General features: G+C 40.6%; 1 protein-coding gene across 3 annotated transcripts; it reads left to right on the top strand.

The window, feature by feature from the left end:
* Window positions 1–98: 98 nt before the first annotated feature.
* Window positions 99–24,908, top strand: LOC139441901 (folylpolyglutamate synthase, mitochondrial-like). 3 transcript variants are annotated; one of them, XM_071222652.1, is made up of 13 exons: window positions 99–233; window positions 7,519–7,650; window positions 11,678–11,796; window positions 12,881–13,010; window positions 14,660–14,902; window positions 15,353–15,430; window positions 17,631–17,775; window positions 18,954–19,055; window positions 19,647–19,744; window positions 20,686–20,741; window positions 21,521–21,596; window positions 22,200–22,269; window positions 24,243–24,908. In XM_071222652.1, exons 1-13 carry the CDS (start codon window positions 141–143, stop codon window positions 24,686–24,688), a joined length of 1,788 nt encoding a protein of 595 aa, XP_071078753.1. In that variant the 5' UTR covers window positions 99–140; the 3' UTR covers window positions 24,689–24,908. The 3 variants fall into 3 exon arrangements, with proteins under 3 accessions (XP_071078753.1, XP_071078752.1, XP_071078751.1); XM_071222651.1 differs by lacking the exon at window positions 99–233 and adding an exon at window positions 407–610 and having other exon boundaries at window positions 20,689–20,741; XM_071222650.1 differs by lacking the exon at window positions 99–233 and adding an exon at window positions 407–610.
* Window positions 24,909–25,976: the final 1,068 nt, after the last annotated feature.

Raw genomic sequence — 25,976 nt, 5'->3', positions numbered from 1 at the left:
TTACGAAACCCATTTTAAATTAACTTTACTTACGTATCCATATAAATAATGAACAGACTCGGTTGTGTACCATTTGCGCACTATGGCCGCACGTGGGAGACTGGGAAATCCAGTAGAATGTAAACATTGAGTGGTTTGCAATGAAACGTATGGTTTCTTTAATAACATTCAGTAGAAGAGTTATGACATCGGCAGGAACAAGTACACTCGAGTCCAAAATGCACTCATACAAGGTGAGGCACTGTTTCGTTCTGACGATCAGCCTTGACATTTGTCAACGCGCGTAAATGTCCCTTTGAGCAGGTACTTGTCGGTCACATGACTTTATCACGTGATCAGTTGACCTGACACACGTGTTGACCTAAATGTTGTCGCTGCCGACAATGAGATGGCAGTGTTTTGTGTTACCGGCACTTTAGTTATGCTGCTTATTGAAGTATGAAGTAAACACACAAAGAACAACTGTTCTTTATGACTAACGAACGCGAGAAAAGAAAAGGGTAGGATGACAGCATGTTTTCACGTTCTGAGGAGATTTACTGTAATGCCAAGTCGGAAGAGCAGTCGCGCAAGCATGGTGAAAACCATTGCAATCAGATGCGTTTGGAAGGTGTGTTATATGATATGTTTTTCTCAGTAATGAGCAAATATTTATTTGAGATATATCTGGACGTTACAAATATAATTGTCACTTTTATTTGAAATTTTATCCATTGTCAATATTTGTTACTTACGATATGTAATGTGCCTAGCAGACGCCATATCGTGACTTTAAATCATCTCTAGCAGACACCAAAAATGCATCTATGCACATGTTTATTTACCCAAATCACAGCAATAACACAAACATTATTATGTAACCCTCCCATAATTAATCATGATTGTTTAGTCTGATAATGATTTTTCTCCTAGTCAGACCCATAGACTTGCATTAGGACCTGATGTACAAATTACTATAGTTACTATAAGATGTTTACACAAAGACAGCAGGGGTAGAAACTAACATATTTTGTCCACTAGTCCTTATAATGATAACATATAGCAAAACCCTTAAAAATGGCAAATGTCTACTAGTCCTTAGGATACCTTAACTATTGGGCAGTTTGGCAAGGACTACAGGACTAGTGCCAATTTCTACCGCTGGGTCACAGTCTGCTATTTTATCCACAAGCTCCAAGCCCTCTCTGGTAAAAAGTCTGATGGTCTCGTAAGATCAACTTGTGGTGGTAATAGTCCATATACAAAACTAACATCTCTGAAAATAATGCAGGCAAAGTTCAGGCAAATATACTAAATGGTCTTTTAGAACAAAATATGATGGTGAGGGTAGATAAATGTTTTTAAACATATATTACCATAATTAGTTTTATATATATTTGTTTGGCTATCACCAATCAGGGCTAATTAACTGTTATGGGTTGGCTTCGATATGTCAGTTGCCAATCACCTATCCACCCCAATTAAAGGTGCACTAATCTCTGGCTTCTTCTCGGCTGTCTGACACTGGCCGCTAGGTCTCACTAGCTGCAGTGAGTCGATTTGCTCGCAAACACACTGAGCATGACAAGAGACTGGGCTACAGTCTACAAGGACAGCTAAATAAACTTGGAGGCAATGTTTGTTTTACACATTTTTGAACACTGATTGGTTACCCCTGATCTATGAAGATTTCGACAAAGGCGGATGTTAATTAATTTCCTTAGCCTAAACAAACAGACAAAAAGAACGGCAGAGGCTCATCGGATGTCGTTATTTGGAAATACCCCTGATGGTTATAGTTTCATAATCAAAATAAGTTTCCCTGCAGTGAAAGCATTTTTGGATAATACGATTACTACTCCCTTGTTGTCATCCATGTTTTCTGGTATGACCGTACACTTGTGTATTTGTCGTCATTCACTTGATGCTCAGTTGATGAATTTATTACAGGTATAATTAGTGGTAGCACCACTCAGGTTACCTGATAAAGGTTCCCATTTAGCCTTTCTTGTGTCTGGGGTAATTATTCAATCTAAATCCAGGTTTGAAGTGAGGTGAAATGTGTGTTTTGTAAAATGCACGTGGCAGCCCAGCAAGAGATGAATGATCAGTTGATTTTAGAATGTTAACTGACTTTAAAAGTCCAGTTCCCACCCTTGCCAAACTAGGCTGGAATTCCCGGGCTCGATTGTAGCGTCACCAGTGGCTATTACCAGTTATGTCCCTTCTATGCCTCTCCTATGGACCAATCAGATTCCACCTCTCGTATCACTTTCATTTGTTTCAAACCAAAAGGCGGCGCCCAGTCAAGATGATCTGATCGATAATCAAGATCTATATATTGTCTTACATCGCGAAGCGTGAAATCATGTGAGCACCTTAAATAAAAACATGAAAAGATTTAGAATATATCTGTTGACGAGTTAGCGGTGCACATGCTTAGCAAATCCTGCAATGGACTGAAATCTGCATGACAGTTTACGAGCAGGATTTCGATTTCGGAGCATGATATTGATTGGACTATGCATAGACTCGTTAGTCCAGCCAATACCAGCCTAGTTTGGCAAGGGTGGAAACTGGACTTTTATAGTCAGTTAACTCACTTGCCTCGGGAAGATGTGGGACTCCTACAAATAAAGGTTGTGAATCCCCTGGACCCCCAAAATGAATAACCCAAGTCCCAAGGTAAATCCCTGCAACTCATTGTCATTAGGTGATAACTCCTCTAAACTATGAAAGTAAATTTTTGTACTATATTTCAAAGATTATGCGTACAATACATTACTTTTGGGACTGGCCATTTTTTGGTGGAGGGGGGGCGGGAGAGGTTGATAATAATTACCCTCCCCTATTGCTTGTCATATTTTTGGAGGGTGGTTGGATAGCCTAGTGGTTAAAGCCTTCACTCATCACGCCGAAAACCCGGGTTCGAATCCCGACATTGGTACAATGTGTGAAGCCCATATCTGGTGGTGTCCCCTGCCATAATATTGCTGGAATATTGCTAAAAGCGGCGTAAAACCACACTCACTCACTCACTCACATTTTTGGATGACCCTCCCCTTGCCTTGTACATTTTAATGACCCTCCATGGAAAGACAAAATAACAGAAGAAAAGAACTCTATATTTCAGTATAAAATTATTTTTAAAATATTTTTTCCATGAACCTTCCCAAATATGTGTATTATTTTTTATGACCCTCCCCAAGAGACTGTCCAATTTTATGGTGACCCTCCCTTGATTCCCGCCGCCCCACCCCCTACTGTAATAAATGACCGGTCCCTGTGTTGACATGTCAGTGCTAGAAACTAAGTCTGTGGCATCTAGCACACAATAAACAGACTGAAAACAAACAGGTCTTGCTCCTGCTCCTGCTGTCATGGGCTGATAAGCATGCCTCTGTGAGTGTGATAGCTTACTCTGGTTGTTGTCTTACAACATACATTGATAATGCTCCCGATAACACTACCGTACTTACCCTTTATCAGCGTCACATAGCCTGATTTACCAGACTCACTGTTAGCAGCTGAACGAGACATTCATTGATATGGTAGTTACCATAGTGACTTCCCAAGTAACTGTTACCTATGATTTTAGGGTCTTTCAGTGGATTTTAGTGGATTTTCATTTCAAGATATAAAATCCAGTTGAAGATACTGACACGCATTTATTAGGTTAAATACAACACTACAGCTAGAGTATTGTGTACATTATGCTAGTGCATGATTGCTCCATGCAGAGGTCACAGTGGATGTAGGTGACAAGATGAGTAGCCGATTCCAGGTGTGTTCTCTATTTTTTCATTAGACCATGATAGATTGGTTATTAGATTTACGCACATATGGAGAAAATTACGCCTTTCTTGACTCTTACTTTGTCGACTACGACTATGAGGATTCCGATGCGGAGTGGATCTCTATCATCTCATCGTTGTTGCAAGGGCTTGGGTTACAGCACGTCATTGTTGGTCGACCCATGAAGACCTACGCTTGCCGTAAAAGACGACTGTGCTTGTCATAAGAGGCGACTAACGGGATCGGGTGGTCAGGCTCGCTGACTTGGTTGATGCATGTCATCGTATCCCAATTACGTGGATCGACGCTCATGATGCCAACCACTGGATTGTCTGGTTCAGACTCGATTATTTACAGACCGCTGTCATATAGTTGGAATATTGCTGAGTGCGGCGTTAAATAACAAACAAACAAAATCATTAGGCCATGATAGATTGTTTATTAGATTTACGCACATAAAGAGAAAATTATGCCTTTCTTGACTCATACATTGTCGACCATGACTACGGGGATTCTGATCCGGAGTGGATCACCATCATCTGATCCTTGTTGTAAGGGCTTGGGTTACAGCACGTCATTGTTGGTCTTCACCCATGAAGATCCAGGTTAGAATCGGCCTTAGAAACCCATGCTTGCCGTAAAAGGCGACTGTGCTTGTCATAAGAGGTGACTGACAGGATTGGGTGGTCAGGCTTGCTGACTTGGTTGATGCATGTCATCGTATCCCAACTGCAGGGATCGATGCTCATGATGTCAACCACTGGATTTTCTGGTTCAGACTCGATTATTTACAGATCTCCGTCAAAAAGCTGGAATATTGATGAGTGTGGCGTTAAACCTCAAACGTTGTGGGTCTTGACTTTTTTAGACACTTTCAGTTCTGTTTCTTTGTATAATCTAGTAACTTATCACAATTATTGTGAACCCAAATGTACTTCTTGGCAGAATACTAGCAATTTAGTAGTGTGCAGATTGGCACAGAACTGTATGTTTATTTGTATGATTGAAGTCTATTAAACTCCCATCACCCAAGGGGCAGTTGGGTAGTCTTAGTGGTTAAAGCGTTCGCTCATCACGCCGAAGAACCGGGTTCGATCCCCGACATGGGTACAATGTGTGAAGCCCATTTCTGGTGTCTTTCTGTCCGTCTGTCCGCTTCTCAAACATCCCAAATGGGACAGATTCTCTCAATAATTTTTTAAGTTAGAGAAATGAAATTTTACACACTGATACACACTTAAAGGGGCACTGATCTAACGCAATTCCCCGGGACTGGTTGTTGCCTTTGTTATTGTTTTTTCCCAGTGAGTACCCGGATGTATTGCAGAAATCTAGACTAGTTCGTGACCTCTGCTGCGCAATTCGTAAGCGCATCAGTCACTTTTATGGGTAGTAATAAGGGCGTATGGTCACATTGATCAACAAAATGAAATACAGTTTTCGAGATAATAGGGAAATGTAGGTATCTTTGTGGGTAGCAACGGTAATGGTGACGAAGTTTTGATAAGGCACTTGCTTGGTAATTTTGCGATTTTCGTTAACACTATTTTGACTTGCAACACAAAGTAAATATTTCACCTGTCCATTGCTTTTTTTATAGTGTGTATATTTTTTTACTGTCAAAATGTGTAACATTTTCAAATTAATTTTAAAGTCTAAATATTGAGTTATTTTACAAAGTGACTGAAAAACATTTCCATCTGTATTATTATGATAACGAATTCCAAACATTTTTATGTTTAATGTCATCACCAAGAGACTGAAAATGTTACGTTGAAAAGTACATGTCTATGTTGTTTGGCTTCTAATCCTACATAATAATCTGTTGTAATGTTTGTAGGCCCTTTTGATCATCTTAATCAATCTGGACAGATTTTTTAGTCAAAATGACTGAAATATTTACACATTTTATAGATTGCCTGAGAGAATCACATTTTACAAATTGACGGTAATATATACACGCTTACAAAGGAAAAGACCTGTGAAAAAAACGTCTATCGCGCATTGAAGAATTTCCCAACCAAGACGTAGAGAAACAAGACCGAATCGGTTCAAATGAAGGAAAACAAAATGCAAATACCATAATTGCAACCTACCAAATTTATGTGTATAAATTTTAGGAGCTTCCTTGTTCGAGGAATGTATCCGTGAATATCCACACAAAGGAACAATATCCCACTCGTCTGCAGCTGTACAAAGAAACTTATTTGATGTCACGTGTCTCTGTAACAATCAAATATGTTAAAAGATATATATCGTTTCGGGATATTATAACCCGTGTTCGTTTCTCAACTGATCACTTGGATTGTTTCAGGCGTTTCACATAGGTGTCAAGTCTCAAGGGTCGGCTGAGAAAGCCCACGTGACAACTATTTTCATAACGCCCACGGTTCCTAAAAATCCATTGAGTGATAGATAACAATGAGCAATCAATCAACGTATTATCAGTTAACCCTTTGAACAAAGTATGTTGTTTTTACATCGGCACTTCACGCCATGATATGAGTGTATTCCCTTTGTTTTAGTAAACCTAGACATGTAAACACTCACTTTTGACATATCCACTGTGCAAGATAACAGTGATTAATCAATCAACGTATTTTCGGTTAATCCTTTGATGACTAGGAACGATCTGTTGATTTACAACAAAAAAGTAAATCAACTGATCATTCACCTCTTGCTGGTCTGCCACGCGCATATTACATAACACACATTTCACCTCACTTCAAACCTGGATTTAGATTGAATAATTACCCCAGACACAATAAATGCCAAATGGGAACCTTTGTCAGGTAATCTAAGTGGTGCTACCACTAATTGTACCTGTAATAAATTCATTAACTGAGCATCAAGTGAATGACGACAAATACACAAGTGTAGGGTTATACGAGAAAACGTGGATGACAACAAGGGATTGGTAATCGTATTATCGACGCAATCCGACTATAACCATCTGGTGTATTTCCAAATGAGGACATCCGATGAGCTCCGCCGTTCTTTTTGTCTGTTTAGGGTGAAGAAATTAATTAACATGCGCCCTTTGTCGAAATCTTTATAGATCACAGTTAACCAATCAGTGTTTATGCAAAAATTCGTAAAACAAATATTGCCTCCAGCTTCCAAGTTTATTTAGCTGTCCTTGCAGACGGTAGCCCAGTCTCCGGTCACGCTCTGTTGCGTTGCGTATCATCCGGGTACTCACGGGGAAAAACCAATAACAAAGGCAACAACCAGTCCCGGGAATTGCGTTAGATCAGTGCCCCTTTAAAGAAGTTAAAAAAATTTGGTGTCTTAAATTTCTTTTTTTTAGAGTTAAAGCCCTTGCTCCGTGCTTTTCGACTTAGTGTGTACTACCATTTCTCAGAAACTACTGAATGAAAGTTTGCATGCTTTTATAAGAGATACTTTGGTGTCATAAATTATTTTTTTACAGTTATAGCCCTTGCTCCGTGCTCTTTAACTAAGTGCATAGTTTCTGCAATGGGGACAACTTTTTCTACTGAGGTTACATGAATGGGACACCTTACGTTAAACATAAGATGGCTGTAAGGAACAAGTCAGAATATTTAGATAAATTATATTAAAAAATTGAAATGTCTCGTTTATTTATATTTAATCACACAGAAATCTGAAAAGTTGCACATAAAAGAAGTCTCTCATGATCTGATGGATTTGGGTTAAACTACATTTTATAAACAACGTTATTTAGTTCTTCTCTTGTTATTTATTTGTCTTCATTTGCAGGATGCCATCCAGACATTGAATACCCTTCAGTCAAATGCTGAGACGCTGGCCAAAATTGCCAGCACCCGGGATTCCCGGCGCCATCTGAACATACCGCACATGATAAACTACTTGAAACGATGTGATATAGAGGTAAGACATACCACGCATGATAACCTACTTGAAACAATGTGATATAGAGGTAAGACATACCCCACATGATAACCTACTTGAAACAATGTGATATAGTGGTAAGACATACCACCCATGATAAACTACTTGAAACGATGTGATATAGAGGTAAGACATACCCCACATGATAACCTACTTGAAACAATGTGATATAGAGGTAAGACATACCACACATGATAAACTACTTGAAACGATGTGATATAGAGGTAAGACATACCACACATGATAAACTACTTGAAACAATGTGATATAGAGGCAAGACATACCACCCATGATTAACTAATTGAAACAATGTGATATAGAGGTGAGACATACCACACATGATAAACTACTTGAAACGATGTGATATAGAGGTAAGACATACCCCACATGATAACCTACTTGAATAGATGTGATATAGAGGTAAGACATACCACGCATGATAACCTACTTGAAACGATGTGATATAGAGGTAAGACATACCACACATGATTAACTACTTGAAACAATGTGATATAGAGGTGAGACATACCACACATGATAAACTACTTGAAACAATGTGATATAGAGGTGAGACATACCACACATGATAAACTACTTGAAACGATGTGATAGAGAGGTAAGACATACCACACATGATAAACCACTTCAAACGATGTGATACAGAGGTAAGACATACTACACATGATAAACTACTTGAAATGATGTGATATAGAGGTAAGACATACTGCACATGATAAACTACTTGAAACGATGTGATATAGAGGTAAGACATACTACACATGATAAACTACTTGAAATGATGTGATATAGAGGTAAGACATACTGCACATGATAAACTACTTGAAACGATGTGATATAGAGGTGAGACATACCACCCATGATAAACTACTTGAAACAATGTGATATAGAGGTGAGACATACCACACATGATAAACTACTTGAAACGATGTGATATAGAGGTAAGACATACCACACATGATAAACCACTTCAAACGATGTGATACAGAGGTAAGACATACTACACATGATAAACTACTTGAAATGATGTGATATAGAGGTAAGACATACTGCACATGATAAACTACTTCAAACGATGTGATATTGAGGTAAGACATACCACACATGATAAACTACTTCAAACGATGTGATATACATCATATAGAGGTAAGACATACCACACATGATAAACTACTTCAAACGATGTGATATAGAGGTAAGACATACCCCACATCATAAACTACTTGAAACGGTATGATATAGAGGTAAGACATACCACACATGATAAACTACTTCAAACGGTATGATATAGAGATAAGACATACCACACATGATAAACTACTTTATCTTACCTCCATGTGAGAAAGTTGACATCTGAGTAGGGTGATAAATTTCTGAGTGGGACAATAAATTCCTTATACCAGACTGCACATGAATTTCTGAGCAGGACAGTAAACAATCTCACCCAGCGATGAAGCAAAAAACTGCACATTGTTAACACGTCCATGAAAGTCATGTGACACTGCACAAGTTAATCCCAGCTCAATCGACCAATTGTTGTCTATCTATTTTCAAGTTGTTTTGATTCTTTTATAGTATCAGATTGAAACATGTCCGCAAGATATATTTGATGTAGCAGTATCACTTGGGTTATATAAAATGGCAATCATTTTTATTTTCTTAGCTTTGCAGAGTTCTATTCAGAATAATGTTATGGGTGTTGGGCGCAGAATTTGTTTTTAAAATCTGTGAAGACATATAATTGCCACACGAAGGGCATTTGGCTTGTCACAGAATTACAAGAGTGGCCTTGAACATGTTGAGGGGTTACAAGCTTGTTACATCGAGCATGTTGAGGGGTTACAAGCTTGTTATATCGAGCATGTTGAGGGGTTACAAGCTTGTTACATCAGATTCGATTATTTACAGACCGCCGTCATATAGCTGGAATATTGCTGAGTGCGGCGTTAATCAACAAACAAAACATCAGATTGGAATAATGGAACAGGAGAAACATCAATAAATATGGAAATGGGCGTACACAGGGCCTTAGATTTTGTTAATGCATCCTATCAGTTGGCTCTAGGTTTCATGTTTTTTTCAACTTAGGGTCTGTTAGAAATAATTATTTTAGAACTTTCTTTAGAATAGTGCTGAGCAAATGCCCTGGACCAGACCACCTTGTTTCACAGTGACCCTAGCACTACTGCTAACGTAACTCCTGTACTCTAACATATACTTACGACAGTGGTAGTTTTATGATTGCTGTGTCAGTGTTACTGCTGGCTTTTGAAACTGCTGGCAACTCTAAAACTTGTTGACATGGTATTTCCGGTGTTACGCGCTCACAGTAATGTCTGTGGTGAGGGGATACACATTAAGACGACCCCCTTGAAAAAACCCTAATTGTAAGTACGAAAAACTTGCCTTATACAAAGCGATATACCATGTATACGGTGCCAGTCCCCGCTAATATTTGAGGACAATTTCATTTCATACTTCTTTCAACATCATGTTCAATGGAATGGCGTCATCTCTGAAGTAACTATGTTAGGTCTACACATCATTCACACAAAGTTTAGTCACAATGTTTTCCTCTCTTTTTTTCAATATTTCAAGATTAAGTACCTACAAATATAATTTTAACCTTGAAGCAAAGTGAAATGTTATTTCCTTGCACTAAAAATCGACAAAGGGGAAAACCTGACAACAGACAAGCTGAATTCATTCGAAAAATATATAAATATCTCTGATGTTTTCTTCAAGAACAAAGATTTATAGGGTACTTTATTTGCCGGTTCACTGGGACTTTCAGTCACATGAATTACCAGCCCAAGCCCAATTTTACTGGTAAAAAACTGGTAAATACCGGTAACCGGGAACACTGTGTGTCAAACCAGATCTCGAGTACTGACAGCCTTATCTGTTACATAGGTAGGTCAATGTGTCGTCTGAGGCGCCGCGATTCGCTGTGCAGAGTTGCGTCCCTTGGGCACTCCAGAAACCTATGATTGTGGGTTTCGAATCCCAGTTCGCCCCAATTATGTTTCTAGATTTGTCAGCACCATACCCGTGCTCGTGGGTTTCACCGAAGTGGTAAACGTCCTAGACCTGCATCACTTCGGGCTTTCCTCCCACATTAAGCTGACACGCCGTGATATAACTGGAATACTGTTAAAAGCGGCGTTAAACCCAACTCACACACTCAATGTGTCTTGTGAACTCAAGAACGAATTTATCAATTCAAAACTTTGATGTCAAGTAGAAAAAGTGATTTCCAAAGTTTTGTGATTGATCAAGGCTCAAGTATTGTGATATGTACGGTATGTGTGGGGTTATCATGACATGCCTCTGAACATGTAGACTGTACGGTGGTGTAATACATGTTGCAATGCTGAAGCTTATCTTTCTGATCTGTGTTGCTAGGCACTGACTTACAATGCTTATGTGTTTTTATCTCACACTTCTATTATAAAACAATACTTTATCATCAGACACACCTCTTGGACATTTTTGTCTGGGATATCAAACAACCTGATTGGCTGTCCTAACTTAGAATTTCTTTATAGGTCTTATTTCCCGCTCTAACAAGCGCCCAAGGCGATATTTGCTAAAATATTGGCTAGTGAACAAATCAAAATTAGCACCCTCTGATTGATCAATGTACACAAGACTTATTTATTCGTGTATAAATACACTCGTGTGTTATATGCACCCTTAATTTTGGGCAATTAAATTCTGGAAAATATATCTGTTATGTATGATACGCACATACTTTTCTTTTGTATCATTTCAGGCTGTCAGCATAAACCACAAAATTTACGATCTTTCAACTCTGTTTTTGTTCTCACCAAAATTATATTCTAATAAGAGCCCACTATTTCCAATTTTGAGAGCATCCTGGGCGCTTATTACCATGATTACATCAAATACGGTAACTTAGAAACACTAAAACATAAGCATAATAACGTTGTGTATGTACTCCATTGTTAAATGTTTTTATGCCTAGGTTCCTGACCTTGAAAAACTGTCGGTTATTCATATCAGCGGCACAAAAGGCAAAGGGTCAACCAGTGCATTCTGTGAGAGCATTCTTCGTCACCATGGTTACAAGACAGGCATGTTCAGGTAATTAATATGTTTACATGAGTGTTCAAATGACAGTTCAGATCAGAAATTTAGTCAGTATAGAACTTTCAAATCTTTCACAAAGATTTGCCTCTATCTCCACTGTGGGTTGGGATCGGGTGGTCAGGCTCGCTGACTTGTTTGATGCATGACATCGATCCCAATTGTTTGTATCGATGCTCATGATATTAATCACTGTATTGTCTGGTCCAGACTCATATAGCTGGAACATTGCCGAGTGCTGTCTAAAACAACAAACCAACCAAATTGTATTGTACTTGTATGTATCAGGTGGTTGGACTTGGGGGTTTGGACCTTTTATTTGAGTACAATACCCCTCTGAATGAAGATCTGAGGACACCCTCATAAAATGTCACATCAGGTGAACCCCGAACTAACTTTGACTGCCCAGTTTAAGGGAAGGATGCATGGGTTCTTGAAGCAGTCCAGTTTAAGCCTTCCAGTGTGATTCAGGATGGTTGGGTAGCCAAGTGGTTATAGTGTTCATGCAGAAGGCCCGGGTTTGATTCCTCACATTGGTACAATGTGTGAAGCCCCTTTCTGCTGTTCCCTGCCGTGACATTGCGATACACTCACTCACTCACTCACTCGGACCGCCCCTGTGGTCTAGTGGTAGAGCTTCCGCTCAGTTCGATCCCCGGCCGCGTCAAACCTAAAGACGTTAAAAGATGGCATTTGTTGTTACCCTGTCTGTCGCTCGGCATTAAGGGGCTAAAACAAGGACTGGTCGGCTCGGAGTCAGTATACTGTGTCTGAGTGGGGTATTCATGTTAAACTGCAGTATGGTATCTCAGTGTGCTAGCACTATAAATCGGCATCAGTCCGGACTAGTACAAGCAGCCACACAAACACATACACGTACATCTCTATATAGGTGCAATAACCTTGGACGTGACGTTAAACCCAATTTCATCTCGCTCGCTCACTCACACTCACTCACTCACTCACTCACTCACTCACTAAATCACTCACTCACTCACTCACTCACTAAATCACTCACTCACTCACTAACTCACTCACCTTTAAGTAATCTCAGATGTGATTAGTTTTGCCATGGTTACAGCTCTCCCCACCTGGTGACTGTGAATGAGAGGTTCCGCCTGAATGGGAGGCCGGTTGCTAAGGACTTGTTCAGCCAATACTTCTGGGAAGTGTACAATAAGCTGGACGCCACCAAGTACCAAGTTAAAGGCGTAAGTCAGAGCACAAGATAAGCTGTGCGTATTCCGTCTTCTTAAGATAACAACATGGCAACTGCTATGCAGATTTTGGTGGGTAATTGCAGGATTTGCAAAATGTGAACCGTCCTCTGGGCATCGACAGATATTTCCCAAATCTTTTCATGTATTTAATCAGCTTGTTCAAATAATTTGATGTACTTCGCGAGGTAAGACTCATTCGATTACAATGTGTATCTTGATTATCGATCAGATTGTCTGACTGGGTACCGCTATTTTGTTTGAAAGAAGGTGGTGGAATGTGATTGGTCAATATTAAGGGCGTAGAAGGGACATAACTCTTAACAGCCACTGGTAGCACCTCGATTGGGTCACTAAATTCCACCCTCGTTCGATAAGGTTGGAAACTAGACTTTTATGGTTTGTTAACTATTTCAACACCGCAGACTACGAAACCAGCCACGACATCATGTGTTCCCAGACACCGCAGGCCGTGGCCACATCAAAATAATATATGATTTTATTAACCTACCTGTCATATCATTAATTTATTAATTCAATGACTTTTCACAATGTCTTTACATAAGTTATATCTAGTAATAAATAAAATCAACAAATATAAATGTAAAAGTTGTCTAAGCTACTATTTCCATCTTTTCCTGTGATTGCGTGCAATGTAAGTCAAATGACGCCTTGGATTTTGTTGTTTCAATTTTTTTGCTCGGTCACAATGTTTAATTCAATAATGTTTGCGTGAGAAATTCAGGGTTGTAACCTAGAACGATATGTCAACAAAGTTTTTAATGTACATCACAAGTTCCTGCTGAGAACGTTCAGAATAGCATGATTTAACCAAAACCTTTCGTCTAAATCTGAAATTTATCATATATCTATTGCCATAATTTGATTGGCTGCTTGAATTTGACCAGTCACGACCCTTGTGGCAGATTACAACGAAAAAAGAGGCATTAGCAACTGATTTCTATCTGATAAAATCGCACGTTACAACTATGAAAATACTCCAGGGGAGGTTACTGCAATACTATTGATGTTCAAAGCTTTCTAATGATGTCGAACATCAATGAATCGTCACATGTTATTCATACAAAGCTTAGAGAATGGAGGTATTTCCCAAGATTTTCTCATATTACTGTGCTAAGACCCACTGTTAACAGGACATGGGTCATGACAGATAATATATTTTTTTTATTATTATGTAATTTTCTGATTACATAAACAATGAAAGTAAAAAAGAGATAGTGTATAACATGTAGTAGCAAAGATGTTATACAAGCAGATAATTTCTTTGATAAATGTAGCCTTCATATGTCTCCCTTAGTCTCTGGTAACTCAATGTCACAGCAGTAAAAGCTTCTGGTTGACTGTTGTTAAGAGTTGTCTCCCTTGTCTCAGAAATATGTGTGTTTGCATAAAATAGCAATATGTTGCTATCCATAAGCATTTTAGAATTGATATTGTTTTCTATTCCGAACATTTATTTTTATTTTGACTCAAACAAATGGAAAGTTTTAAGGAGTTTTTAAAGAATGAAAACAAGCCTTCATTCCTAGACAAGCATAATAGTACAGATAATGGTTCTCGGTAACATGAAAATTGTGAAAGTCAATTAAATTTTTATCACCTTTGCCTCATGTTCCCTGTAGGATCCTGATGCCCGTGAGATGCCAGCGTACTTCTCCTTCCTCACCGTCATGGCTTGCCACATGTTCCTCGAGGAAGACGTTGACGTGGCCATCTTTGAAGTCGGCATCGGTGGAGAATATGATTCTACCAATTTCCTCCAGTCCCCAGTTGTGTGTGGAGTTACCTCCCTTGGATTAGATCACACGTCAGTCCTCGGAGACACAATAGACAAGATTGCCTGGCAGAAAGCAGGGATTTTCAAAGTAATAATGAATGAATGTATGCTTTAACATTAAAATTGAAAAGTCAGTTGACTGATATACTAAACTTGTTTAATTTGGGGTAGATATTTGTGAAGTGTCTTTGTGAAAGGATTTTCACATGCCAGACTGATCATGTGGATTTGTATGGTGAGGATGAAGTGAGGTCAAACGAAGACATAGAAATGTAGTGTAATTTGAGGTTGATTTCTTTCATAAAATGTTTGAAAAAAATAAAACCATTCTGTTAACAAAAATGTCTGATTTTTTGCTCTGTTTCTTGCTGAAACAAGAAACGAATTCATCTGGATGTATTGATATTTTTAACTGAGAACGTCACAATGGAGCATGGAAGATCACACTGATCTCTGTTTGATGACTTGATTCTGTTTTTCATAACATTTACAATCATTTTAAGACTATCTGTTACATTCTTTGTTTCTATGGTTACAGCGTAATGTTCCTGCGGTCACAGTTCCCCAACCAGCAGCAGCCATGAAAGTGCTTCTCAACAGAACAAAAGAGAAAGGGGTACGTCAAGTGTGCCATGGATGATTATTTATGTCCCCCACAGCAAGTTTTCCTGAGGCAAGAGAGTTGAATTATTTTAAAAGCCCATTATCCAACCTTGCCAATTAAACAAGGCTGAAAATTTCTGGGCTCAATGGTAGCGCCACCAGTGGCTATTACAAATTATGTCCCTTCAATGTCCCTATGTCTAATCAGATTCCACCTTTCGTATCTCTTGCTCTTGCGACCCGTGAAGATCCAGGTTAGAATAGGTCTTCAGCAACCCATGCTTGCCGTAAAAGGCAATTAAAGGGATCGGGTGGTCAGGCTCCCTGACTTGGTTGATGCATGTCATCGATCCCAATTGCATGGATTTATGTTCATATCAGTCACTGGATTGTCTGGTCCACACTCGTTTATTTACTGATCACCGTCATATAGCTGGAATATTGCTGAGTGTGGCATTAAACAACAAACCAACCAACCAAATCTTGCTCTTGCTTCAAACAGAATGGTGGAATCGAGATGTTTTTTCGATAATAAAGATCTTTGTTTAATAAAACAGGTTTTACCTCACAAAGTGCATCAAATCACTTGAGCACCTTGATTAAAAACAGGAAAGATTTAGAAAATATCTGTCAAAACCCAGTTCACTGTACACATGCTCTGCAAATCCTGCAATCGAACTAGTTTGGCACTGTAAAGACTCATTCGTCCAGCCAAAATATAACTCCATAATTCCAGCCAAGTCCGGCAAGGGTATGTACAGGACTTTTAAAGTCAGTTTACTCGCTTGCCTCGGGAAGATGCCCATAGCCACACTAGAACTCATTTTTAGGCTTAGTTTAGATACCACAGTTGGTGTTAGTGTCTCCAGAACGTCTGCATGCATTTGGTTCATTTTTGGTGCCAAGGTGTTTTGTGGGTTGTTGCGCAGACCCCAGTTGATAGTATTGACCATGACTTTTTTTTCAAGTTAAGTCAAAGATCTTTGCATACAAAACGAGATACAAATACACTCATTTTTCATATGCCATATCAAATTGGAGAAAATGACTGGGCTTTTTAATTCTTGCCTAAATAATGATAACATGTAGGCAAACTGACAACAACAAATATCTTCTACTTCCTAGGAGAGTTGTCAGATCGTTGACCTGGCTGATTACTGGTGTTGCTGGGGGCACAGGTGGTCCAGTCGTCTAAGGCGCCGTGATTCGCTGTGCAGAGAAACCTATGATTGTGGGTTCGAATCCCGTTTCGCCCCGATTCTGTTTCTAGGTTTGTCAGCTTGTGGGTTTCACCGAAATGGTTAACATCTGAGACCTGCATCACTTCGGGCTTTCCTCCCACATTAAGCTGACACGCAGTGATATGACTGAAATACTGTTAAAAGTGGCGTTAAACCCAACTCGCTCACTCGCTCACTCACTCACTCACTCACTCACTCACTGGTATTGTTTTGTCCTACCTTGATTATTGCAGGCAGCCATGTTGTTGTGGAATTTTCAGTATTCTAAATTCATGCTAGTCTGCTAGCCCGAAACTACTAATTTGTGTTGAGGACAAGTGAAAATCCAATGATGATACTCCTTATTGAATAATAGGATTTGAGGGCTATAAGTCCGGACCAGTTCTCAGTTCTTCAGTTTGCTCGAATTGGAAGGGAATAAAACTGACAGAAAATGTTACATAGTGAAGTTTTGTCTCATTCAAGCAGGATAAGTTAGAAACTCTGAGGACTCGTGAAATAGGGTTTACACAAGTCCTCCAGACTAGTCTTAAAAAAACGAATTTCTAAGGCTGCTTTTACAAGAAAAGTTATTGTTTTGCAATATGTGTGAAAATAACTTTTCTTTATGCACATTCTTTAAGTGCTGATTGTGAGCTGTAAGGTTAGTCATGAGTCCTAGGTAATGATCTCTACCAGTTCTTTTCCACTGCAGGGGGGCACGGGTGGCCCAGTCGTCTAAGGCGCCGCGATTCGCTGTGCAGAGTTGTGTCCCTTGGGCACGCCAGAAACCTATGATTGTGGGTTCGAATCCCGGTTCGCCCCAATTATGTTTCTAGGTTTGTCAGCACCATACCCGTGCTCGTGGGTTTCACCGAAGTGGTAAACGTCTGAGGGCTTTCCTCCCACATTAAGCTGACACGCCGCGATATAACTTGAATACTGTTAAAAGCGGCGTTAAACCCAACTCACTCACTCACTTTTCCACTGCAGGCTAGTCTGTACGTGACGCCGTCCCTGGACTCGTACACCAGTGGCAGGGAGCCCGTCCACCTCGGTATTGCTGGCAACATGCAGCAGTTTAATGCCACCCTAGCAATGCAGCTCTGTCGGATATGGATGGACAACCACAAGAAAGGTACAGCTGAATCCAGTGTGCCCCATTGGGTCTCAAAACAGAATGTGTCCCCACAACCGGAGATAGAATGTTTCTTCAGTGCCCAGTGGGTTGGGTCCTGGCGTAGAATGTGTCCTCAAACCCCATCGGACCAGGTTAAGAATGTGTCCCCAGTACCCCATGTGACTGGGAGTAGAATGTGTCCCCAGCACCCCTTGAGACTAGGGGTAGAATGTGTCCTCAGCACCCCTTGAGACTAGGGGTAGAATGTGTCCCCAGCACCCCTTGAGACTAGGGGTAGAATGTGTCCCCAGTACCCGATCAGACTGGGGGTAGTATGTGTCCCCAGCACCCCTTGGAACTGGGGGTAGAGTGTGTCCCCAGCACCCATTTGGACTAGGGGTAGAATGTGTCCCCAGCACCCCTTGAGACTAGGGGTAGAATGTGTTCCCGGCACCCCTTGGGACTAGGGGTAGAATGTGTCCCCAGTACCCCATGTGACTGGGGGTAGAATGTGTCCCCAGCACCCCTTGAGACTAGGGGTAGAATGTGTCCCCGGCACACCTTGGGACTAGGGTTAGAATGTGTCCCCAGCACCCCTTGGGACAGGGAGTAGAATTTGTCCCCAGCACTCCTTGGGACTAGGGGTAGATGTGCCCAGCACCCCTTGGGACAGGGAGTAGAATGTGTCACCAGCACTCCTTGGGACTGGGGAGAGAATGTGTCCTCAGCACCCCTTGGGACTGTTGGTAGAATGTGTCCTCAGCACCCCTTGGGACAGGGAGTAGAATGTGTCCCCAGCACTCCTTGGGACTGGGGAGAGAATGTGTCCCCAGCATCCCTTGGGACTGGGGGTAGAATGTGTCCTCAGCACCCCTTGAGACTGGGGGAAGAATGTGTCCCCAGCACCCTTCACTCTTTCCATGGTTCCTGTCGATGTGTTTATGAGAAAAGTAAATATCATAAAGAGCTTTGGTATCTTTGCTTTTATTGTTATTCCAGTACAAGGAAGGAATTCTTTATTGATTATTTTCTATTTGTTTCACACGATTGATCATTAATCTAGCCTCTGTGTCTATTTTCCCAAACCAACATTCATTTTGAATTTTGTACACAGCTTTCCAACACAACTTGAATGTAATTTTCGTTCCCCCATTTCTGCCTCAACACCAACATCACCTTGTTGAAATCTTTTTCAGATTTATCAAAGAGAAAGTGGATATGTGATCAGTCAGAACTCCATGAATGGGAAAAGATTCCAAAATTGGATAGCACAGTTCTCACAGAAGAAATGCGGACTGGTTAGTAGCATGTACTGAATTTTACACTACATGATTTCTTCTTAAATACCTGCCAGCGTTAAGATTTAGAGTTGTCTCCCCCTGCTTGTTGCACTTGCCACACTTTCACTTCACTGTTATGAGGATGGGAAAGTTTTTAGGCATTCAGGAAGACGAGAAGATGGCTGCTTCTGATTTTACAGGTAATACTAACACTTTGCTGGTTACATGGTGTAAAAATAGCTACATGTAACCATGATTACCTCCCTTGGCAACTGACCCGTGAAGATCTGGAGTAAAATAGATCTTCAGCAACCCATGCTTGCCTGTAAAGGTGACTTTGCTTGTCGGAAGAGGCGACTAACGGGATGAGGTGGTCAGGCTCGCTGACTTGGTTGAAGCATGCAGGGATAGACATGGACACTAGTCCAAGACCATTGAAAATCTAGAGGGACCAGTTAATATGTCCCAAGATTTAGTTATTTTGCATAGCCACTTGTCTGAATGAGCTGCAGACTTGTTGAATGTGACAATTGTGTCTTCCCTGTACTGTGTGTAGTATTATAGGCTTGGTCCATATAAATATATTCTCCATGTTCCATGTTGTATCAGGTTTGTCTAAGTGCTACTGGCCTGGCCGTAACCAGATTTTGAGTCGACCTGGTGTTACATATTACATGGATGGGGCTCACACCATTGAGAGCATACAGGTGAGTTGTAGACAGGGTTGGATATTAGTTGTTATTGTTTGCTTATCTGCAAAAACAATTCTGCCACAGAGTTACCAAGGTGGTAGTTGGAGGTCGTGTAGATTCAGAAAAGAACCTTTCCCAGAAACTTGCTCGGCGTAGGGGCAAAATAATGTCCAAAACAACAGCTTGACCATTGTCTTGTCATTTATAGTATACAGGAGTCTTTCATTCTCCTCACTTATCTGTAGTTTCCACTTTATTTCACCATGTGTTCACATTGAAGAAGTTTACTACATATATCACATTAAAGAATGAACAATAACTTGTAATCCATCAGTGAATCGGGTCTTCATTGGTACTAAGTGCCTGTTACAAATATTGTTGTGCAGTTCGTGTTCCTTGTTTTGTGTCGCTACACTGCATATGGGCCTCATGTATTCACGTGTGACAGACGAACGTAGTGTATACTTAACGATAGACTTTGTATTTCTTTAGGTTCGTTGAGGTATGAATCGAAAAACCGATGTGCAAACTGTGTGAATCCGCTTAATTTAATTATATGCCCATGAAGTATTGACAATGATGTTCATGTGCCAAGGGGGCGGTCGGGTAGCCTAGTGGTTAAAGTGTTTGCTCGTCACGCCGATGACCTGGGTTCGATTCCTGATATGGGTACGATGTGTGAAGCCCAAGGTGTCCCTTGCCACAGCGTTAGAAATTGGCACTAGTCATGTAGTCCTTACCAAACTGCCCAATAGTAAAGGTATCCTAAGGACTAGTAGAAATTGGCCCATTTTAAGGGTTTTGCTATATGTTATCATTATAACAACTAGTGGACAAAAACTAGTTAGTTTCTAACCCTGTGCCATGATATTGCTGGAATATTGCTAAAAGCGGTGTAAAAACGTACTCACTCTCACTCACTCACTCACTCACTCATGTGCCATGTTCTGTGCCAGCAGCAGTGTATGGAATGGTTCCAGCAAGCATCCAAGAAAGAAGCCTCTAAACACAAGTGAGTTGACTCAAGTGAATGGATCAATGGCCGACAGGTTTGATCACTTAGAGGCCTGCATGATGCAGCTAGACCATTGCTGAGTGCTGCAAAAATAAAGATATAAATAAAAAACTTAACAAATTATTCATGCACTTATGTATATGGATATCGTTGCTTTTATACCACATTTTGTTATTTTTACTTAAATATTCTTGAAATAACAAGAAAAAGTTTTACAAAAGATGCCAACTCATGGGGTCATTTTTTTTAGAACATAAAACAGTTCACACAGAGGAACATCCTTAGAAATTGCAAGAAATATGGGAATTAATTGCGTTGGAACCGAGTATACTTGATGCAAATGGACCATTGATATGAAGTTTGTGTTTACCAGTTGCGAAGGGCCTCAATTGTTTGTCATCCTCGATAATCCAGTGTATTGCATCTCTATTCTATTATGATCCATACCCTTGCCATGATAGCTTTATCTCAGAAAGGGCGGTGGGGTAGCCCAGTGGTTAATGCGTTCACTCGTCACGGCCCAAGAACCGTATTTGATTACCCACATGGGTACAATGTGTAAAGCAATATCTGTTGTCCCTTTCCATGATATTGTTAAAATATTTTGATAAAAGCAAGGTAAAAGCTAACTAAATTCGAAGTGATTTCACCAACTTCATCTTTCTTATCACCAAGCACAGAATTTCTCTTACCCATAAGCTTGAAATCAACATTCTTCTTTTGAAAATTGTAATGAGTCTGGTTTGGGTGTCTAACTGAGTTTCTTGTTCTGACAGAGGGCGAGTTTGTCGTATTCTAGTCTTCAACGCAACCCGTGATCGCAACTCCACAGCATTGTTGTCAATATTAAAGGTGAGACATTTTGCCACAAAACCATCTCTACCAGAAATTGTGCGTGGGTGCCAGTTACCTAACATACAGCCTTATCTCCCTTTTGGCAGTGTTTTCGTCATAAATCAACACTCTGCAAATCTCTCATCTCAAACCAGATTGTACATGGCTTACAGTACACAGTATTTGGTAAACTCTGGAACTCTGCCGTCTGTGACCTGTTCATGTTGCTAGAAGCAAATACATCAGCTCAGACAGACCTTAGAAGATCCGGGTTAGAACTGGTCTTCAGCAACCCATCCTTGTCGTAATGCTTGTCGTAAGAGGCAACTAACGGGATCGGGTGGTCAGGCTCGCTGACTTGGTTGATGCATGTCATTGTATCTTAGTTGCGTGGATGGATGCGCATGATGTCAGTCACTGGATTGTCTGGTACAGAATTGATTATTTACAGACCACTGTCATATAATGCTGACTCTGGCGTTAAAGAAAAAAACGGAAAAAAACAGTGTTCAGGTGTTTTGGTTTATTGTCATCTTCCCTCGTTCATAACATCAATCATTGGTTTGTCTGTACCAGACCCTAACAATTACTGAATTATTCCGTATTTTATTTTATTTTCAGCCTTTGAATTTTGATGCTGCAGTGTTTTGTCCAAACTTGGCCTTCACAGGAAACGTGGGAAACGCACCAGGTGAGGTCTTTCTTCATCTGACTTTCACAGGTCAAAGTTAATAGAGTGCCTGTCTTTGGGAGGATATCTTCCTGAATAGGGTGGACAGAGATCTACATGGGTCTATCTATTTCCAGGGTCTTTCAGTGATAACCAGAGAGTGGAAAGTCTGTGGTTCAATCCCCCCCCCCCCCACACACACACACACACACACACCACACACACACACACACCCACACACACACCACACACACACACACACACACACACACACACACACACACACACACTTCATGCCTACAGACGTTAAAAGATAGAACTTGTCACCCTGTCTGACACTCAGTGCTAAGGGGACAAAATAAGGACTGTTCATCTTGTATTCAGTATAAGGTGGGAAATCCATGTTAAACATTGGGACAGCACCTCATGGTATATCACTACAAAACCAGCTCTAGTCCAGGCTAGTCCAAGGAGCCACACACACATGCATGTTTGTAACAATATTGATGAAATAACCTCATACGCATAGTAAAACCCAATTTCGCCTCAACACACCTGAGTGAAAAAGGGGTCCCAGATGCCGATATGTGGCACCAGTCACTTGATCTCCAAGAATGTTAGTGTTGTCATGTCACATGCTCAGAATCTTTATGCATATGATGGAAGGGGGCTTCATTGTTAAACTAAAGAAAATAGACCAGTGACATTCTAGACCTGGGCTAGAATAGGTCTTCAGGCACCATTAGTTGTGAAAATAAGTAGTGAAAAATTAAATATTTTCATCCATTGCGCCATACTTGACACTGCCAACTGTAAATCATCAGTGTGTCAGATATTTGAATATCCTGTACATCATAAATATGGCTTACACACTACAGATACGAGCACATACAATGTACAAGTATCGTGATACGTATCAGATTGCACAGTTGGTGTATCGTCCCAGCCCTAATACACAGGATGATCAAGGAGGATATTATGGGTATGAAAGAAATTGGTCTCTGTGCCAATGTCAGTGCCATGTGGCTTGTTATTAAGGAAACTCAACTGTTGTAGATTTCTTTGTTCTTCATCTCGGTCTGGGAGAGTTGGATGGGTAACTGCGTTCAGCAGCTTGACTCCTGAGTGAGTGAGTGAGTGAGTGAGTGAGTTTTGTTTTACGCCGCTTTTAGCAGTATTCCAGCAATATCACGGCGGGGGACACCAGAAATGGGCTTCACACATTGTACCCATGTCGGGAATCGAACCCGGGTCTTCGGCGTGACGAGCGAACGCTTTAACCACTAGGCTACCCGACCGCCCCCTTGACTCCTGAGAGTTTCTAGGGCTTCGGTCCTGCCCCACACTGAAGCACATGTACCACACGTGGTGTCTCCTTGGGCAAGTGACTTCGTATTAGGAGTGACTATCTGGAAATCACTATTGCGATAACTATTGATATTGAAAGAAACTATCGCGTTGACTATTGATATTGCAAGCAACCATTGCGATAAATATTGATAGTTTTCAGTGTATCATTTTAGATGAATTTCAGAGTTGGATTAAACCTTGGAACTGAACTTTCCTTTGAACAAATAAAAAGTAAATTTTGAGATATGACTGATTTGTGTTTTCTTTACTCTAATTTAAGAAAAAGAAACTTCCACATTACCATGTGTAAATTACTACCACTCATGATCAAAAGAAAAACAAATTTGTACAGCATTGCATGTATTTTATTGATATGGTAAATGCAATCAAAACTTTCGGTATTCCTAACTGAAATCGATACTATTGATCGGAAACTGATTAAACAATCGATTTATTGGCTTTAGGTGCTTACATATAGCAATATGTCGATATTTTGATTTATCGTGACACCCCTGCTTTGTATTATAAATGCACTTGTTGGTGTTGGTGGTCTACTTCTTCTTCTTCTTCTTCTTCTTCTTCTTCTTGGTAGTGTTGTTGTCATCATCATAACTTAAACTTAACCCTTCCTTTTTCCCTTCCAGACCAAATAAACAGAACCGTCACCAAAGAAAAACAGCTGAACTACTCTCTGGTCAATAAGGAAATCTGGGACCACATCAACGCTCACAGTAAAGACGTACCCCCGCCATCTAGCCACAACTCCACAAGCGATAACCCTGAGCTCATAGACTCTGCACTGCGCAATGGGGCGTTGAATTCCGACCAGATTGATCTCAACAGTAACAACTGCAACTCCAAAGACCTCCCCTCGGAGGGCAGTGCCGAGTCCCATGCCTTCCCTTGTATCCTCCAGGCGTTGTATTGGGCGGGGCAGGGGCGCGACACCACAGTCAAACTGCCTGCTGATGCTGACATTCCTCCTGTATCAGACAAGCTGCAAGGCAGCGCTCACATACAGATATTAGTCACGGGGAGCCTGCACTTGGTGGGGGGTGCACTGGGGCTGCTCAACCCAGAGCTGTGGTAATGAAGATTTTCACTAGCCAACAACAAATTTCCTCTCTGGATCTTTTGAAAAAAATTAGAATGAAGATTTTATATTTTTAAAAACTTTTATTGCTTTGAAATGGTTGAAAATTTCATTGTTGAAATTGTGTTGATGTTTCATAAATTAATTGAATATAAAAGAATAACAGTGATTTTCAAGACTGAGAGAAGAGTAATCGTGGCTCTGTCTTTCTTTAACCCCCCCCCCCCCCCCCCCCCCCCAAAAAGACACTGCCCGCCCGCACTTCATTTTCAAAAACCATTGCCCGAGAACCAATTTTTTATATTTTTTTTAAGCCTTTGCAAGATGAGAGTTATTGTACCTTAGTATGAATCACCAATATTTCACAGATTTGTGTACATGACATTCCTTCAATACCCATGAATACACACCAGGGATTCACCTTGGATTCCAAACTAAGTGCCCTTTGACAGGCCAACTGGGATTTTTGTTATTTTTTTCTTCTTCTTAAATTGGGAGGTATTTTAACTTTGCAGTCAATGCAATAGTGTAAAACTAGGGCTAAAGCCTTTTCTATCCTTTTTATTGGTTCTGTTATCAGTTTAGCAAGTCAGCAATACGTCGGCCATAGCATTGATTATAACTAGAACTACATGAATTGGGAAATTTGTGATTCCAGTGTGGTAGTTGCACTGACATGGGCTGCAGACTTGGTGCAGGTCTGGAGAAATCTCTGCATATGGATGTGTGATGGTAATGTGTGTCTATTTTTAGTCAACTTATGAGTGAGTGAGTATGGTTTTACGCCGCTTTTAGCAATATTCCAGCAATATCACGGCGGGGGACACCATGGGCTTCACACATTGTACCCATGTCGGGAATCGAACCCGGGTCTTCGGCGTGACGAGCGAACGCTTTAACCACTAGGCCACCCGACCGCCAGTCAAATAATGAATTTAGGCTGTGTATACTCACTATAAGTCAGCTGAGACCTGACAAGTACGTGAGATTTACGCTGACCCTACCATTGCCTTGAAGCAAGGTGTAGAGCAGATACCACTAGGCTATGGTTCATACTGTGCATGATGTCAGGCCGAAAACGGTGCTGTTTGTGATGTTGACTGAGCTCTCATTGGTCTGAGTACATGCTGTAAGCGATGTACACTGAGCACTCATTGGTTTTCATCTGGTTTGAACTAGGTTACCTTTTGAAAATAGCGACTGCATTGAAAAGCAGTTCTGTGAATTCTTGGGTGATGAAGGTACGTGGTCTCTACATGCCAATGACGTATTGAAGATGTTTAGT

Source organism: Haliotis cracherodii, unplaced genomic scaffold (assembly GCF_022045235.1).
Source record: "Haliotis cracherodii isolate W230 unplaced genomic scaffold, xgHalCrac1.p SCAF_48, whole genome shotgun sequence".
Taxonomy (NCBI): domain Eukaryota; kingdom Metazoa; phylum Mollusca; class Gastropoda; order Lepetellida; family Haliotidae; genus Haliotis; species Haliotis cracherodii.
The sequence above is the reverse complement of the archived record's forward strand: the minus strand, read 5'-3'. Positions and strand labels throughout refer to the sequence as shown.